Raw genomic sequence first — 18,508 nt, forward strand, 5'->3', positions numbered from 1 at the left:
ATTACACACTCAGTACTTCAGAAAAAGAGTAATAATCAACGATGTAGTCCATGGTGCACAGCGCGACTTCGCTCTCATTGTACTAGGTACAGATAAATTTTTGCTTCCCCTTTCTTCATTCTGTGTGCTTGCAAATAACACACTCACGTACACCCTTGGCTTTAGTACTAGTAGGTTGTATGTAGCCAAGCTTGTAAAGCATAAGGTAGTATTGAAAAGATTATAGGAAAAGATCAATTTGTAAGGTAGTCTTGATAAGATCACTTTGTATGGTCCCACACAGGAAGAGATTCAGCTTGCCTTAAAGACTGTCCGTCAGTCAGGAAGAGATTCAGGTATTCTTGAAAATATCTATGGAAAACACCACCATGTGAGCCGCTAACACTGTTCATCTATGCTACTTGTATCAGATGCATCATCACTGAACACAAAACGATTCATCTATGTATCACCTAAATAAATTGGAGATAGCATAGGAGTGCAAGGGTGACACTCAGAGCTACAACTGGATACGCTCGCTGTATCGTCCTCATAGGTGCTGTATCACTTACATCCAACCTTTGTGTTAGGTCCTTATTGCACCTAGCTTCACCAATATTATGACCCTTATGTTCTTCAAACAATAAGGTTTGAATTTCACAGACAGAGCGTTATCTTTCAAAACAGCGTCAAACAGGTGTGTGGGAGCCAGAGATACGTGCGCTACCCATGGTTCTTCACTCAGAACTAACCCAGCTAGCAGCCCTAGGGCATTCTGGGAATTTTTTCCAAGATGGCTGCCTCTCACTGGAGGTCCTAAGAGTCCATTTCGTACACAACCAACCTCACACACATTTAGAGTGGGTACGAAAAAATTAAAAAACCAGCGTTGAATGTAATGAAACGCCATTTTCTGGGTGAGACCCGGAGGCTCCCCGGAGCTTTACCGGCTGATATGCTAATGTAAGACTTTGGCATCAGTCATGTGTATGGAGTTCTAGGGCCTACCGGGGACCACGGCCAGAACCTGGCCCCTTCAGAGAGACAAGGGGAGCAATGGCCTATAGAAACCCCCATGTGGTTGGAAGCATTCTATGTCTGCCATCGACCGGGTCAAGCATCCAGAAAGGTAAGCATTCCAAAACAAACCCCTATTCTGGTGAATATTGCTACCTAAAGCCGAACTAGTGGATAGAACTCTTCAACAGAAAACAAGGAAACTAGTATGACGTCATACGTTACCGTGCCGCTGTCTGCGCAGCTCCCCCCCTCCCCGGGAGGGGGAAGGGGAAGCCCCAGACCTCCCACGCCGGCTATCCACCGATCAGTTCTGAGGCTGGATGTCAAAACACGCAAAAAAAACGCCGACCGGAGGGAGGGAGGGTTGCCGGGGAGCCTCCGGGTCTCACCCAGAAAATGGCGTTTCATTACATTCAACGCTGGTTTTCTGGGGGGAGCCCCGTCAGCTCCCCAGAGCTAACTACCCACAGAGGAAGGTCAAAGGGACAGAACCGGGAGGCGGACACCACTCACCCCCCAAGGAGGCGAGACAACCGGCAGCAAACGCCAACCCAAGGCGCCACAGCCCCGAAAAGTCCCGGGAACAACACGAGAACAACGAGCAGCAAGGCCCCTGCACGAACACCAAAAACCATGCCCAAAAGACCGCAAGGCCACTTCGCCCAGACGGCAGTGAGAGCAGCGAAGCCACGAACGCCACAGGCATGAGGGAAGAACACAGGCAGCCTAGCCGCAAGAACATGGCTGACCACCCGGGACACTATCACCCGCGAACCGGGAAGAACAGAACCGGATCAATGCAAAACGCGCTCCGGACCCAAACGCCGTGGCACACAAACAACAGCGGAGGGCCGCCACTGAACACAAAAAACGACACACCCCCGGCCCGACCAACGAAGCACCAACAAACCCTGGACCCCTCCAGAACGCAGCAGCCCCACCCCACGCCAGAAAAGATGGAGACTGCTGCCACCGAACAACCAAAACGCTAAAACCGAAGGAGCAAGAAAACTCAGCGACTCGACCCCCAGAGGCAAAGGCCAAAAGGAAAGAGCCGACGAAAAAACACACCGGAACCGAAGGGGCACTACCAACCGAGGAGAAGACAGAGCACGCTGACCAGAGACCAAGATGGTGCAAGCGGTGCACGAATAGGCCGGAGGTGAAACGACGCACAAGACAGCTGACTAACGGTGCAGAAGCAACACCAAGACCGAAAGCAAGCTGAAGCGGCTCCGCCCGCGCCGCACGAAAAGAGGCGACAGTATGTGGCAAGACGACGGCCCCCAACCCCCACCAGAAAACCAAGCCGAGAGTAAACCAAGCTAACAAGAGTAACCACCTAAGAAGGAACAGGAAAAGGAAGGACCGCCAAAATACCCCATACTGCCGCCAAGAGAAGCACACAGGTGGGACACCTACCACGAAGCCACCCGACCACCAACCGGAGGCGAGACCGCAAGGCAGAACATAAGCAGCCCCGACAAGGCCCCTCCGAGCCCAGGAAAAAGCGGAGCCGCGGGAAAATCTCGGGCGCGACCACCGAAACCCAGGCGGCACAAGGAGATGGCACGTCTGCCGAACAGAAAAACTCCCCAAAACATGCAAGCCCGCCAGGAGTTCAGAAACGACGGGTCGACGCGAGTCATCGCAAGACCCCAAAAAAAAACCAACCGGCAGGGCAAGCTAGGAAACCAAAGAAGGCGGAAGGGTCGCCGCCAGAACAGTACCCGAACCAAGGGGTATGAACAACTGCAATAGACCGAGACAAAGAAGCACATCACAGGACACAGGCTGACAATGCCTAAGAACACACACAGAACACCCTGCCTCCTGTGCAGCAGGGAAGAAAGAGCAGAAGCACAAAAACTCCAGGATAACAACCAGGGGTGGACAATCAGGCAGGGACAGAAAAATCCCCACGCAATCCCCAGGCACAAAACGGCAGCAAAGTGCCACTCCACAACCGGACACAGGAACAAGGACACGCTACCGTGAAACACGGTACCAATGCGCACGTGCAGCAGCAGCAACAGGCACCACTGCAACATGCAACATGTAATTAGCAACTCCCTTCTGCAAAGGCAGATAACGGAGCAGGCAGACCCCAGACAGGGCCAACGGAGACACGACAAAACCCCGCGGGCCCAGAAACCTGCACCAGGCGACCGACGGCGGAGAAACCCCGCTCGATATCTGCTGGATGAGGTACTGGGAGCTCTGTTACACCTCAAGGCCGGCCCAAGGCCAGGCTAGACCGGCCAGAGGGTGGCCCATCAGGCAGCTGCTAGGAGCAGTCCACCGGCCCACATACCCCCACAACCAGGACGGGCCGGAACTGCCATACGAAAACAGGCTAGTGCGCCCTGGAAGTCCACAGACGAACCAGCAAGAAGGCTTATGCTCGCAAGTAGGTCGTGCAACAAGAACAGACCTCTGATGGTAATACAGTGTTCCCCAATTGTGCCAATAGCACCACTGCACTCCACTGGTACTATCCCGCAAGTTCTACCAGATAGGCGGGACCCAAGAGCCAGAGCTCAAATCCTGCAAGCACAGTCAGGAGCCTTACCAAGTGAGTACAGAACCAACCCCTACAACCCCCACACCTCACAACATGAAAAAAGGAGGGTCCCCTGAATGACTCCAGCATGGGTTGGACAAGCACATGAGGGGGACAGGAAGGGTTGAAAAAGGGACAGTCGCTGGTGTGCGAACGGTCTCAGTCGTACAAAAATATACCTAAATAAAGACAGGTATATAAACAACTCCGCATCCAGCACCCGGCCAAAAGACGCCAGACCGCAGAAACTCACCTGGCGAACGGTGGCACGAACTTGACGACTCAACCGTGCCCAGAAGAACCTGGGAGCACCGCCAGGTGAAGACGCCAGAGCCGGACCCTGCCGGACCCGCAGGAGAGCAGGGAGAGGCGAAGGAGGTAGTCCACACCCATGACAGGGAAAACCACGGTGTCCTCCCCCACAACTGGGAACCAGGACACCCCCGGCGTGAAGGGGCACATACCGCAGCCAGGGAGAAGAACGAGAGGCGAAGCACTGTAGCAAAAAGGGCGCAAAACACCAGCACTGAAACACCGCCCAGACCAAAACAAACTCCACGGCGCATGCGCATAACACGCTGGCTGAACCGCACACCCTCTCTGCGGGAAGGCGCCAGCCAGGACTACTGCATGAGAAAAGTAGCCAAAAGACGAAGCAGGAACAATAAAACTGGCCAAAGAAGCAAAGAGCCCAAAAAAGAACCCAACCGGGCGACAAGCAGCCCAACCGGGCGACAAGCAGCCCAACCGGGCGACAAGCAGCCCAACCGGGCGACAAGCAGCCCAACCGGGCGACAAGCAGCCCAACCGGGCGACAAGCAGCCCAACCGGGCGACAAGCAGCCCAACCGGGCGACAAGCAGCCCAACCGGGCGACAAGCAGCCCAACCGGGCGACAAGCAGCCCAACCGGGCGACAAGCAGCCCAACCGGGCGACAAGCAGCCCAACCGGGCGACAAGCAGCCCAACCGGGCGACAAGCAGCCCAACCGGGCGACAAGCAGCCCAACCGGGCGACAAGCAGCCCAACCGGGCGACAAGCAGCCCAACCGGGCGACAAGCAGCCCAACCGGGCGACAAGCAGCCCAACCGGGCGACAAGCAGCCCAACCGGGCGACAAGCAGCCCAACCGGGCGACAAGCAGCCCAACCGGGCGACAAGCAGCCCAACCGGGCGACAAGCAGCCCAACCGGGCGACAAGCAGCCCAACCGGGCGACAAGCAGCCCAACCGGGCGACAAGCAGCCCAACCGGGCGACAAGCAGCCCAACCGGGCGACAAGCAGCCCAACCGGGCGACAAGCAGCCCAACCGGGCGACAAGCAGCCCAATCGGGCGACAAGCAGCCCAACCGGGCGACAAGCAGCCCAACCGGGCGACAAGCAGCCCAACCGGGCGACAAGTAGCCCAACTGGGCGACAAGTACAGTGTGTCCTCACTTGAACGAACTATATGGGGCGAAGCCGATTCGTTCCAGTGCGGTATTCATTCCATTCGTCCGGCCCAAACAACCTTCTTAATTTTTTTTTGTTTGTATTATTTTTATTTTTTTTATATATGCCAGGACACATTACCATTAGAAAACATTGCACCTGACTCATGAAGGGAGTCCTTGCTAGTGCTGGTCCTGTAGGCCTACTGTGAAACCGTACCAAAAACTTTTGAATTTTAGTTTGTTTCTTCGTTATGCGGTGCTTCATTATAATATCTTTCATGCTCTTTAGGTGTCGATAATAATCTGAGATGCAAGAATCACCATCCCCACACCACTCACACCATTCCCCACCATCCCCCACACCACCCACACCATTCCCCACACCACCCCCAACACCACTAACACCATTCGCCCCCACCAAACACACCCCCACACCCCACACACCCCACACACCCCACACCACCACCCACACCATCCCCCACACCCCACACCATCCCCCACACCACCCACACCACTCACCACACCACCCACACCATCCTCCCACACCATCCTCCACACCACCCACCACACCAACCGACCACACCAACCGACCACACCAACCGACCACACCAACCCACCACACCAACCCACCACACCACCCACAACCACCCACACCACACCACACCACCCACACCACACCACCCACACGTAAACACCCACCACACCACACCACCCACCACACCACACCACACCACACCACCCACACCATCCCTGGGGTGTATTGAAGCAGCAGGCTTGGAAGCATCTCGACTCGCCTGACAAAAAAAATAATTGATGGGTTGACAGGTCTCCTCTCACACCTCCAGGACCCCCCCCCCCCAGGTACCCGGCCATACACACCACAATGCCAAGTCAGCTATTGTTTTCTACAGGAAACAATAAAACATGTTAATGATTAATGATGTATATTAATACATGAAAATTAACATATTTTGGCATCAATATTTTACAGCTAAGATTGAGATTTTTAATAGAGTATGAATGAGAGGTTGGCAACCATGCGTGGTCAGCAACCTACCCCCCTCCACCTACCTTACTGCTTCCCTACACTCCCTCTCTCTCCACTTCCACCTCCCCTGACAACACCTTCCACCACTGACTCCACCTGCCTCCTTCCACCACCTGCCTCCCCTAACACCTTCCACCACCTGCCTCCCCTGACACCTTCCACCACCTGCCTCCCCTGACACCTTCCACCACCTGCCTCCCCTGACACCTTCCACCACCTGCCTTCCCTGACATCTTCCACCACCTGCCTCCCCTGACACCTTCCACCACCTGCCTTCCCTGACATCTTCCACCACCTGCCTCCCCTGACACCTTCCACCACCTGCCTTCCCTGACATCTTCCACCAATGACCCCACCTACCTCCACTGACACCACCTGCCTCCCCTGACACCACCTGAAATGGTGCCAGCCACCTCACCAAGGCCTAACGTTCACACGACCTGTGCTTGTTTTATTGGCCTCCTCAAAATTTAATCTAAATAGACTTACAAATTGTTTTCAAATAATATTGTTTGTTGTTATAACTAATAAAATATTGTCTGTTTTGAAGTTTTATTCATTTTATACAGTACAGTACTGTATTAATACCTAATGTATTACAGTACAGTACGTAGGCTGTTAGAGGGAGGGAGGGAGGGAGGGATCCAGGAAACCCCCTCTCCCACCCCCAATGGCTCAAGGAGCGATGTTATCTACACCCCAATTGTATTAAAAATTCTGGGAAAAGGAAATGTGTTCAAACTGTTTAAAATATTTACTGTATATATATCACAATTTTCACTATTATTATTGCTCCAATATGACATTTTTCTAATAAAAAGGCTATTTTCAGTGTAGATAATGCGATAATTACCATTAAATTTATTCGTGGCATCTGACAACGAGAGGAGAGGAGAGTTAGTGGCTGATGGTCAGGTGCAGGAAGGAGGGGGGGGGGGGCTGGAGCATGGAGGCACCAGTCACGTGTTGCCTCTACAGCTTCTACTGACACCACTATTACTCCAGCTTCCCTTGACAACTTCTACCACTGACAACCATCCTCTACTGACACCACTTGTCTCCTGACAACAACTCTCTCACCAATGCCCCCCTGACACCATTTTATCACCATTTCATCTGGTTGTCAGCTGCCTGGCTGACAGCCTGCCTCCCATGAGAATACGTAACTTACACTACCTGCCCCTTAACAAAAAACCCTAACTACTGACACCACTTGCCTCCTGGCAACAACTCTCTCACCAGGGCGACAAGCAGCCCAACAGGGCGACAAGCAGCCCAACAGGGCGACAAGCAGCCCAACAGGGCGACAAGCAGCCCAACAGGGCGACAAGCAGCCCAACAGGGCGACAAGCAGCCCAACAGGGCGACAAGCAGCCCAACAGGGCGACAAGCAGCCCAACAGGGCGACAAGGACGAGGAGCCGACAGACGTTCCAATAATGCGGGAAGTAGCGAAAAACCTTCCCGTACCCTCGAGAACACAGAAGCCAACACTAGTCCCGAAGGCACACGAAGGCGCAGGCACACCCGAGATCAGAAGTCACGCAGAACCCCATCGAACGGGGAAACATGACGAAAACACCATCCCAAAAAGGGGTGGGAGGAAACATCCACCCACAGGACGGAACCAACCGACTCAAAGGCCAAGGAACCGAACCCGGGAGGGGCCGACGCCCAACAGCACGTACGGCGAGTGGGGAGGAAAGACCCCACTCCGCGTAACCACAAGCCCCGCCTAGAGGGGGATAAAAAAAAACCCCACGGGGTCCAACGGGGCCAAGGCCCCCCAAGTCAGCCCCTCCCCAGCCCCGGGAACCTACACGACAGGCCCCGGGGCCGAGCCGTTCCCCCAAAGCCCCGGCCGTACCAGAAAACCGGGGCAGCCGTGAAAACACTAAGGAAGGGAGCCCACTGGCAGATTCATACAACACGGCTGGAGGAACAGGCTCAAATGCCCCCGTCACAACCCTGGAAGGGGAATTCCCCGTGTCGCAACACCATCAAAATCCCCGCCCCGAACCTACAGACGGTAAGGAACCGGATGCAGGCAGGTAGGGTGATCCAGGGGAAAGACAAGGGGGGCGTGGATGGAACCGAAGCAACCAACACCCCCAAGTCCCAGAACGAACTACAACGGGGCAGCCCCGGGGCTCCCGGGGAGGAAACCACGAGAACGTTGCCACCACCAAGGCTCAAGTGCAACGCCCCTGCTGCCCGCACCCGCTTTGTCAGCACAACTGGGTAACCGAGCCCCAACGAGCAACCAAACTCACAGGACTCCGGGTCGAAGGTGTCACCGACCCCACAGGCAGCAGACGGAGGCAAAACAGAGTCACCCAGAGACAAAGGGTGAGAGCAACCCTCAAACTCGCTGGAAGCGAGGGGGGGACTCTGGGGTCACATCCATCGGACCCGTGCGCCCCCAGGGGTTTCCCAGGGTCCCGAGTGTTTACTATAAGAGGACTCGCACTCAGGTAATCCCAGGCAGGGTACTGCTAACCGGCACCCAAAGCTACCAAACAACTTTCTAAGAGCTGAACCCCCGGGATGTGTACACTCACAGGGACCTAGCAGGGGGTACCACCAGAAAATACTCAGAACACAAGGGACACAAGGGGCAAGAACGAAGGCAGACCCCCCCCCCCCCCCCACCAGGTAGATAAACAAAAAGAAAAAGAAAACCCGGTAAGAGGACAGCGTACCCAAGCGGAACAGAGCCGGCCGCTATGATTGGTAAAGACAAGCTGCACAGTACCCTGCGCCCCACCAGTGCAAAAACTGCCCCTTACTCTAAGGCGAACAAGAGAGACAGAACACCCGAGCACACAAAGAGCGGCCGAAAACCAAGCAGTAAACGGCCAAGCAGGGGCAGGACCCAAGGAACTTGTGGAAGGTGGCCCCAAGCCCCAAGGGCAGTACTTACAGGACACCTAGGGAAGGGAACCCTAGGCGCATGCAGCCCGAGTACTGGAGAATCACTCCCGGCTCACGCACCACCTAGAAAACAGACACCACACTCTAGGTACAGTGCTGAAACAACCACTGGAGCCAGAGCACAGAACCGTTGCCTATAGCATCAGCCGAAGAACTGATGGGTGGATAGCCGGCGTGGGAGGTCTGGGGCTCCCCCTTCCCCCTCCCGGGGAGGGGGGAGCTGCGCAGACAGCGGCGCGGTGACGTATGACGTCATACTAGTTTCCTTGTTTTCTGTTGAAGAGTTCTATCCACTAGTTCGGCTTTAGGTAGCAATTTTCACCAGAATAGGGGTTTGTTTTGGAATGCTTACCTTTCTGGATGCTTGACCCGGTCGATGGCAGACATAGAATGCTTCCAACCACACGGGGGTTTCTATAGGCCATTGCTCCCCTTGGCTCTCTGAGGGGGCCAGGTTCTGGCCGTGGTCCCCGGTAGGCCCTAGAACTCCATACACATGACTGATGCCAAAGTCTGACATTAGCATATCAGCCGGTAAAGCTCCGGGGAGCCGATGGGGCTCCCCCCAGAAATAGTTTTCTCAGTTGGCGCAGTTTCCCACCGACCGAGAATACTCGGTTGGATCAATTAAGTGGTTAAGCAACCTTATATTTGTGAGATATCTTTGTTTTTTCTTTCCATGCAGGGGGAAGTGGTGTGGCCTTATTTCACGGTCGTTTTATGCAGTGAATATAAGCCTAAACCTGAATTCCATCTCTAAATTTTTGGGGTCGATCTATGTACCGGATCGACTTGTAGGCCGGCATATACTGTATGTAACTGCTATTATTTTGCGATGATAATATTACAGAAGAGCCTGACTGTGATAAAGACTGTACAATGTTCAGATATCAGTGAACAAAATGCTGTTCAAGATGTTCACAGTGCTAGGCAGGTAGCCACAGCACACTACCATTGTTTGGTCCATCTAAGAATCATGAAATGACTTCTCAAGTCCCTTTACAAAATAAACTTGTGGAAAATTATTCATTTGCAGGATTTAGTGACCAGGATTCTGATAATAGCAGCATTATGGTGAGAATTAGTGATGTAATATCCTAGGACCTCTAGTAAACTTTTACCAGTAGTACAGTGACATTTACCCAATTGAAAAAATGCCCCATGATTACTCTTCTCATTGGGGAATTACAAATCAAACATTTACTATTTACATGCAGAAGACGATTCACAATAACATGGCTGAAGATATGACTAAACCACACTTCAGAAATGAAGGAACAACAACGTTCCAGTTCGTCCTGGACCACTATCAAGTCGTGTGTTTCTTTGACGTCGAAGAAACGTCTTTGTTTCTTCATCTTGTGATGTGTGTGATTTAGTCATCTTACTATTTACACTCGGTAAATACAAATTATAACTTAACTCTCACGGTGAAACGTACCTGTCTGTGGCTGAGTGAACGACAGAAGGCGTGTTAGTCCTTCCTTAAACACATCTAGAACACCTGGTTTTTCACTGGCTATTTCACTTTGAACAGTTTCTACAAGGCTGGCACTATAAAATGGAGTGATGAGAGCCAAGGCAGAGCACTTTAAAAGCAAATGTTGCCCTATGGTCTTTGGAGAGCTATGAGGCGAGATCTCTCTGAAATGTTGAAATACAAAATTAAACAGATCAGTAGGATTTGGTTGTCCATGTCTCATGAAACATGTTATGAAATATTTTAAAAATTTAATTTTCTTGATTAATGGGCCCTTTGTCTCCCACTGCACATAATTTTTAAATGTTTAAATTACAAATAGTGTATTTTAGTGCAATGATATTAAAACCACATCATAAAATATACAGTATTATATAAATACACTGGAAACTCACCCTAAATTTCTATATGAGGAGGACAATTTGTTGCCTGTCAACCTTACCTGATCTGACTGACCACCTGCATGTTTGCTTGCCTGCCTGTCTTACCTCTCCTGCCTGCCTGCCTGCCTGCCTTACCTGCCTGCCTGCCTTACCTGCCTGCCTGCCTTACCTACCTGTTTGCCAACTGCCTGCCTGCTAACTTGCTGCCTGCTTGCCTGCTTGACTGATTCACCATATCATTTTATTAATAGAGTATGATTCCATAAGTAGAATAATCAAGTTGTGTGTGTGTAGGATATATGAGGCAGTGATTAGTGGGCTAAGTCTTCCTCCTCCATTGTCAACAAATATGTTAATCATATAGGATCTGGCTGGTCATTTAGGAAATTGCGTCTGCCCGAAAAGCTATGCATGTTAGTGGCTTTACAAAAATGTAAAAACTATCAATGTACTCTTATAAACCCAATGTACCTTCTTGTATAAATAAATACAGTAAATAAATAAATAAATAAAATAAATAAATAAATAAATAAAAGAACTTAGGAGTACAGTTGAGTTCATTCTCCACACGCCACTGGGAATCTGGGGCTTTAATTCCAGATTTCAATCACTGGTTTGAATCCCAGGTGGGACTGAAATGGTTGGCACTTTTCCTATCACCTAATGCCTCTATTCACCTAATAGTAAATAGGTACTTGGGAGTTAGTCAACGGTTTTGGGGTTGCATCCTGGGGAGGGTCAATAGGACCTGGAGTAGAGCTGTCCTCCACATCCTCAACCCCGGAAGAAAAAGCAGAGTCCAGGGGAAAGGCAGAAAAGAAGGGGGTCAGCTGGTGGGACCCAGAAGCCTCGAAAGGAGGATCAGGCTCAAATGCCTCCGTCCCCAACTCGAATGGGGCAACCCCTGAAGCTGCCCGAGGCTCATCACCAACTAAGCCCCGACTCCGAAAACCTCAGACATTTGGGAGCCAGGAACAAAAAGGAGAGAAGCAGGGCTAACAACACCAACTAGGGAAGGACTGGGAAGTGCGGACTGAACCAAAGTCGAAGCGACTAACAATCCAAAGTCCAGGTTCCTATAAACAAACCGAGGCAGCCTCGGGGCATCCGGGTGGGCAACTAAACCTAGCGCATTGTAGGAACCTAAACCATGCATGCAATACGGATGCCACCTGTACCCAAACCTCAATGTTTACAAAATGGGTAAATTGAAGCACGAGCAGAGAACACGTCTCGCAAGACTTAGGGTCAAAGATGTCATTGACCCAACAGGCAGCAAGACGAAGGCAAAACTGATGACTGTCACCCTGAGACAAGGGCACACAGCAACTTTCAATCTCACACGAGGCGAGCTGGAACCCGGAAGACGCATCCACCAAGCACCGACAGGGTTTTCTAGGGCCCGTAGGTTGACTGCTACGGGAAGCCCAGGCAAGGTGTTGCAAAACCTGTTAAACCCAAGAAATAAAAGGGGGGGGAAATGAGCTAAAACACTGAAACTCCTGCAACATGTACAATCACGAGGGCCTAGCGGAGGGCCACCAAAATATCATAAGTGGACCACTAGCCAAACTAGGCAGACCCCCCACTAGGCAAAGAAAACAAAAATAAAAGAAAAACCCTGCAAAAGCACAACGTCCCCAGAGGAAACAGGAACACAGCCACTGCATAGGTAGATAAGCTGTGCAACACCTTGTGCTCCAAACAGCAACACCACCACTTCCTATCCAAGGCAAGAACCCCTACGGAAGTGGAGTCCCGAAGGTACTATGGAAGAGAACCTTAGCACCCAGGGGTAGTACTTACAGGGCGCTTAGGGAAATCAGCCCTAAGCACATGTAACCCCAGTATATTTAGTTACAGCTGTCACCGAACACCATAACACATCAGGAAACACCACGAAGGCAAAACACTCCCAAGAAATCAAGGCCAGAGTTGACGACTGCCCCAGATCGCATCAGCCAACAAACTGGGGTGTGAGAGTAGCCAACGCGGGGGGTCTGGGGTTTCCCCCTCCCCCTTCCGGCTGCACAGACAAGTGGCACAGCAGCAGTGGTATGATGTTTGCTTGCTTCCTTGAGAGTTGGGGAGTTCTGTTTCCCTGTACATTTTTTGGTTGCAATTTTCTTACCAGGTGGCGTTTGTGTTGTTATGACTACCTTTCTGGGTGCCTAGCCCCAGTCGATGGCAGACAAGGAATACCCCAACCACAGGGAGGGTTTTCCAGAGGTCATTGCTCCCTTGCCTCTCTAAAGGGGGTGGTCAGGTTCTGGCTCGTGGTCCCTGGTGGGCTGAACTCCATTAACTAATGCCCTAGACTAATATATCGCATATCAGTACGATAGCTCCAGGGAGTCGAAGGGGCTCCCTACAGAAAACTAGATATAAAACCCCTGAAAGACATTGAAATAATAATGTAAAAATGTATTTGGGATAGCCCCCTGCCACACTCACTGTTGGCCGCAAGGCTGACTTTCGATACTTGTTCTGTGAATATAAACTCTCAACACACAATCTTTGAGGTTCATTATGGTGCAACAAAAATGTAGATAGTTATATATAACATGTGTATATAATATAATAACAGCAAAACACTGTTTGATCCAAGAATTTCAAGCCATTTCTCGTTTACGAACTTACGCGATAACCGATGGGTCTCGTCTCCAAGGGGGTTCACACACCAGGTGAGAGAATGTCAGGCTTCTACTAAAGCTAGAACAGGATTTTCACACATTCCCCCCCCCCCCCCACTGCACTCTGGCTCTGTCATCTAAGACTTGTTCATCCTCTGATGCTCTTCTTTCAATACACTGTTCTGGCTTCAGTAGAAGCCTCAGGAAATCCTTGAGAGTTCAGTAGAACTCCAGGTTGCAATCCCTATACCACGTCGTGGTCCAGTCGCTAGAAGTATGTGTGTGGGAACATCCGCATGGGTTCGAACCCCCCCATCACTGCTCCTACGGATTTTCACTAATTTATTTCATAGATACTCTTGTTTTTTATACTGATATTTCATTATCAGGAATAGAAATGTCTTTTAAGTTCACCGAGGTCCCCTAGCCAAGGGCAAGGAAGTCTGCCCAACAGTCAATCATCCAGTTACTGGCCTGATCCAATGAGGCTTCACCCACCTAAGTGAGGAGCACATCACTCTTTGCACCACTGTGGTAACTGCACACCTCAGGCTAGTGTGTTCGGAGAGGTACTAGTCAACTAGCAACAAAGGTACCAAAACTATAGTGCAAACCTCATCAGTATACCTGCTATATTAATGCATTTGCAAATAGTAAATCAAAGATATAGCTACTGTAGCTGATATACAGTACTTATAACACTTTAATTATTGTGTAATAATACAATTACCCCTTTTTTTAGTTCTTTTACATCAGTTAATTATTAACAATTGTTCCCCACCATATCTATTGTCTTCATCATCAATCAGTTTTTGCAATAAAAAAAATCCAAATTGGCAATAATTATATCAATTTTTGTATTTCAAAGAACTGTGTTGTAAAAGAATAGTACAGTGGTACCTCGCATAACGAATTTAATCCGTTCCATGTTCGTCATGTGAAACGGACGTCATACAAAACGAGTGTCCCCCATGTAACCAGTGTGATGCACTGTGTTTATTGTAAAATTTCCCTAGTGTGCATGAAATGTGCATCAAATGTTCCCCAAAATATAATTTTTCTTTGTAAAATGATAAATTACCGTCCCTGAACATGTCTATGTAAAAATAATTACCAAATTCCACTTACTTTGGCTGTGAGGGCGTGGACAAGGTGCGCTGTGACGTCATCAGGGGTTGGTCGCCTGTGTGTGAAGCTCCCAGACACGGTCGCGCAGGCCATTCAAGCACCGCGTGTTGCCACAAATATATTTTCAAATACTTTTTCTATGCATTTCCAATGCGGTTTTATTTGTTTCTTTTATCGTATATGATGCATATTTGTGACCTTTACAATATGTATACAGTAGAATGTTCATAATTTTCCATGAAACTGTGATACATGTGTCAGTAATGTGTCCACAATAAATGTTTATTGTCACAATATTACGTGGTAAAAATTCACTAAAATTACAATATGTACAGTTTCACATACTATTTACACAGTAACACACTGTATTACACACTCAGTACTTTGGAGGTGGGTAATAGTCAACGAAGTAGTCCATGGTACATAGCGCAACTTTGCTCTCCTTGCACCAGCTACAGATAGATTTTCGTTTCCTGTTTCATCGTTCTGTGTGCTTGCAAATAACGCACTCGCGTGCACCCTTGGCTTTAGTACTTGTAGGTGGTATGTAGCCAAGCTTGTAAAGCATAAAGTAGTATTGAAACGATTATAGGAAAAGCTCAATTTGTAAGGTAGTCTTGAAAAGATCGCTTTGTAAGGTCCCACACAGGAAGAGATTCAGCTAGCCTCAAAGAGTGTCCATCAGTCAGGAAGAGATTCAGGTATTCTTGAAAATATCAATGAACACCACCACCATGGAAGCCGCTAACACTGTTCATCTATGCTACTTGTATCAGATGCATCATCACTGAACGCAGAAAACGATTCATCTATGTATCATCTATATACATTAGAGATGGCAAGGGTGGGGCTCAGAGCTACACCTGGATACGCTTGCTGTATCATCCTCATAGGTGCTGTATCACTGGCATCCGACCGTTGTGTTAAGCCCTTATTGCGCCTAGCTTCACCAATGTTATGACCCTTATGTTCTTCAAACAATAGGGTCTGAATTGCACCGACTGAGCGCAGTCTTTCAACACCGTGTGAGACAGGTATTTGAGAGCCAGAGGCACGTGTGCCACAAATGGTTGCTCACGCAGTACTAACCCAGCCAGCAGCCCTTGTCTTTCATATTCGTTATGGCAAAAGGTTCGTTCAGTGTTTGTTGGGTAGGCTGCTCCATTATGTCAATCATTCTTTGTTTCAAATGTGTTCCATTTGTTTTGTATTTGTCACTTACGTCTCAATAATGGAGCAGCCTACCCGACAAACACTGAACGAACCTTTATGACATTTGTCCATTTTTCAAATTGTTTCAACAGTTCTTTTATTTTTTTTTTTTTTAAGAAACATGGAGCAGCCAACCTGTAGACCACCGAACGAACCTTTTTGACATTTGTACTGGTTTTCAAAATTCTTCATTTTTTTATTATTTACGTTTTTTGTATGTAAGAAACATGGAGCAGCCTACCTGCCGACCACCGAACGAATCTTTTGCTATAAGACAAATGAAAAATAAATAATGAACACATTTGAAGAAAGGAAAATGTCATAATGGTTTATTCAGTGTATGTAAGGTAGGCTTCTCCATTATTGAGACGTAAATGACAAATAAAAAACAAATGGAACACATTTGAAACAAAGAAAGATTGTTATAATGGAGCAGCCTACCTGCCGAACACCGAACGAACCTTTTTGACATTTGTTGTATATCAGACATTTCATTTCTTTTTTCCTACAAAAATGTCAATGCTTTGCAACATCTCAGCAGTCACCCTTTTATATCCCAGCATCATTAGCATCTTTAAACAAGAACAACATAATTTATGTGCATCGTCGGAGGCATCTAAGAATGTGCAAGAAGCAGCGCGACCCCACCATGTGGTGTTGACGTTACTCAAACCAGTGTTCGTCATACGGGACGATTTGACGCCGATCGGGCCGTTCGTTACCCAAAATATTCGTCTTTTGGGGCAATCGTTATGCGAGGTACCACTGTATATTGATAAAACTGAAAATTATTATTACTGTACTGTATATATAATATTCATCATAATTGTAGCATCCCCCAAAAAATATATAAAGGTTAAAAATATATAACCAAATTCATTAACAAAAACAATATTAATTTATTTCCTTACTTGGGCCATGGTGTAAATTTTGAAATGAAGTCTTCTAGAGCCATGGTGACGCCTCGGACTGTAAGTATTGACCCCAGACCTTTCCAAAACGCAGAGAAACCTTGACATCCTTGCATATGTATCACAGCTGGCACAAGTGTTATTGGCAGGACATGGTAACGCTGACTATTTACATTCACCTAGGGGGAGGGGGGGAAACCAGCTTTGAATGTAATGAAACGCCAGTTTTGGGGGGAGCCCCAGAGGCGCCCTGACGCTTCAAGGAGCTGACGGGGATCCCCACAGAAAGTTTGATTTGGATGCCACATTGAGGATACATCTTATGAAATCTCTTTTATGCCACAGGAATAAGCTCTGACCCATGAATAGAATTGTAACTGACAAAATAAGCATCATACAGATATAACACAAGAGTACTTGACTCATCCATGACTGGAAGTCAATAACCTTTACTTAAATGAGGAAACTAATGGTTCAAATAACTCTAAATTGTTGAGGAGCTAACTGGCTTTTGGGGAAAGGGGGAGACTTTCAATAATTTCAAATCATTAATTAGCCTTTATTTTGGGACAACTTTTGGAACCCAGAAAAAAATTACAGAGCATGTAAAATCCTGGTAGAACAACAATATTAATAACAAAGCATCCTCTGAAGTGAAATGTCAATCAAGAGTTGAGAGCCAAATATAGCTCAAAGCTACTGGTAAGCCAAAGTCCTTGGCAAAAGGCATGCTAATTCTCAATAGAATTGATGCTGGAACCTGGTACAATCTCAAATCAAGTACTGAACGTAACAAAGTGTTCTTTTCTTGGTGGCCTCTAGCATTAACCCTGGTCTAGGTAAAGCTGCAAAGACGTGCAACTAAATGACTCCCGGAATTGAAAGACTAGACCTACGAGGAGAGATTAGAGGCATTAAATATGCCAAAACTAGAAGACAGAAGAAAAAGAAGCGATATGATCACTATGTACAAGATAGTAAGGGGGAATTGACAAAATTGATAGGGAACAATTCCTAAGACCTGAAACTTGAAGCACAAGAGGTCATAGATTTAAACTAACTCAACAAAGCTGCAGAAGAAATATAAGAAAATTCACTTTCACAGAGTGGTAGACAGTTGGAACAAGTTAAGTGAGAAATAAAATGTCACCCACATTTCCGTGGAAATAACCATCCCAACCCAATGTTCTGTCTAGCCTGGCAATCTTACCCACTGTTCTGTCTAGCCTGGCAATCTTACCCACTGTTCTGTCCAGTCTGGCCATCTTACCCACTGTTCTGTCTAGTCCGGCAATCTTACCCACTGTTCTGTCTAGTCCGGCAATCTTACCCACTGTTCTGTCTAGTCTGGCAATCTGACCCACTGTTCTGTCCAGTCTGGCAATCTTACCCACTGTTCTGTCTGGTGTGGCAATCTGATCCCTGTTCTGTCTAGTCTGGCAATATGACCCACTGTTCTCTGTTTATTCTGGCAATCTGATCCACTGTTCCGTCTAGTCTAGCAATATGACCCACTGTTCTCTGTCTAGTCTGGCAAACTGATCCCTGTTTTGTCTAGTCTGGTAATATGACGCATTGTTCTCTGTCTAGTCTGGCAATATGACGCATTGTTCTCTGTCTAGTCTGGCAATATGACGCATTGTTCTCTGTCTAGTCTGGCAATCTGATCCCTGTTCTGGCTATTTTGCCAATATGACCCACTGTTCTCTGTCTAGTCTGGCAATCTGACCCACTGTTCTGTCTAGTCTGGCAATCTGATCCTTGTTTTGTCTAGTCTGGCAATGTGA

The 18,508-nt window shown here is 48.6% G+C and overlaps 1 protein-coding gene across 3 annotated transcripts in view; it reads right to left on the minus strand.

The window, feature by feature from the left end:
* Window positions 1–18,508, minus strand: part of LOC123759844 (mitochondrial outer membrane protein SLC25A46) — a 137,060-nt gene that overhangs the window by 104,161 nt on the left and 14,391 nt on the right. For all 3 annotated transcript variants that reach the window (XM_069317593.1, XM_069317585.1, XM_069317597.1), the window contains 2 exons: window positions 16,722–16,900; window positions 10,416–10,618 (listed from right to left, as the gene is read on the minus strand). In XM_069317593.1, the coding sequence (XP_069173694.1) occupies window positions 10,416–10,618; window positions 16,722–16,900 (382 nt within the window). The remainder of the gene's footprint in view (window positions 1–10,415; window positions 10,619–16,721; window positions 16,901–18,508) is intronic.

This window comes from Procambarus clarkii, chromosome 8 (assembly GCF_040958095.1).
Source record: "Procambarus clarkii isolate CNS0578487 chromosome 8, FALCON_Pclarkii_2.0, whole genome shotgun sequence".
Taxonomy (NCBI): Eukaryota; Metazoa; Arthropoda; class Malacostraca; order Decapoda; family Cambaridae; genus Procambarus; species Procambarus clarkii.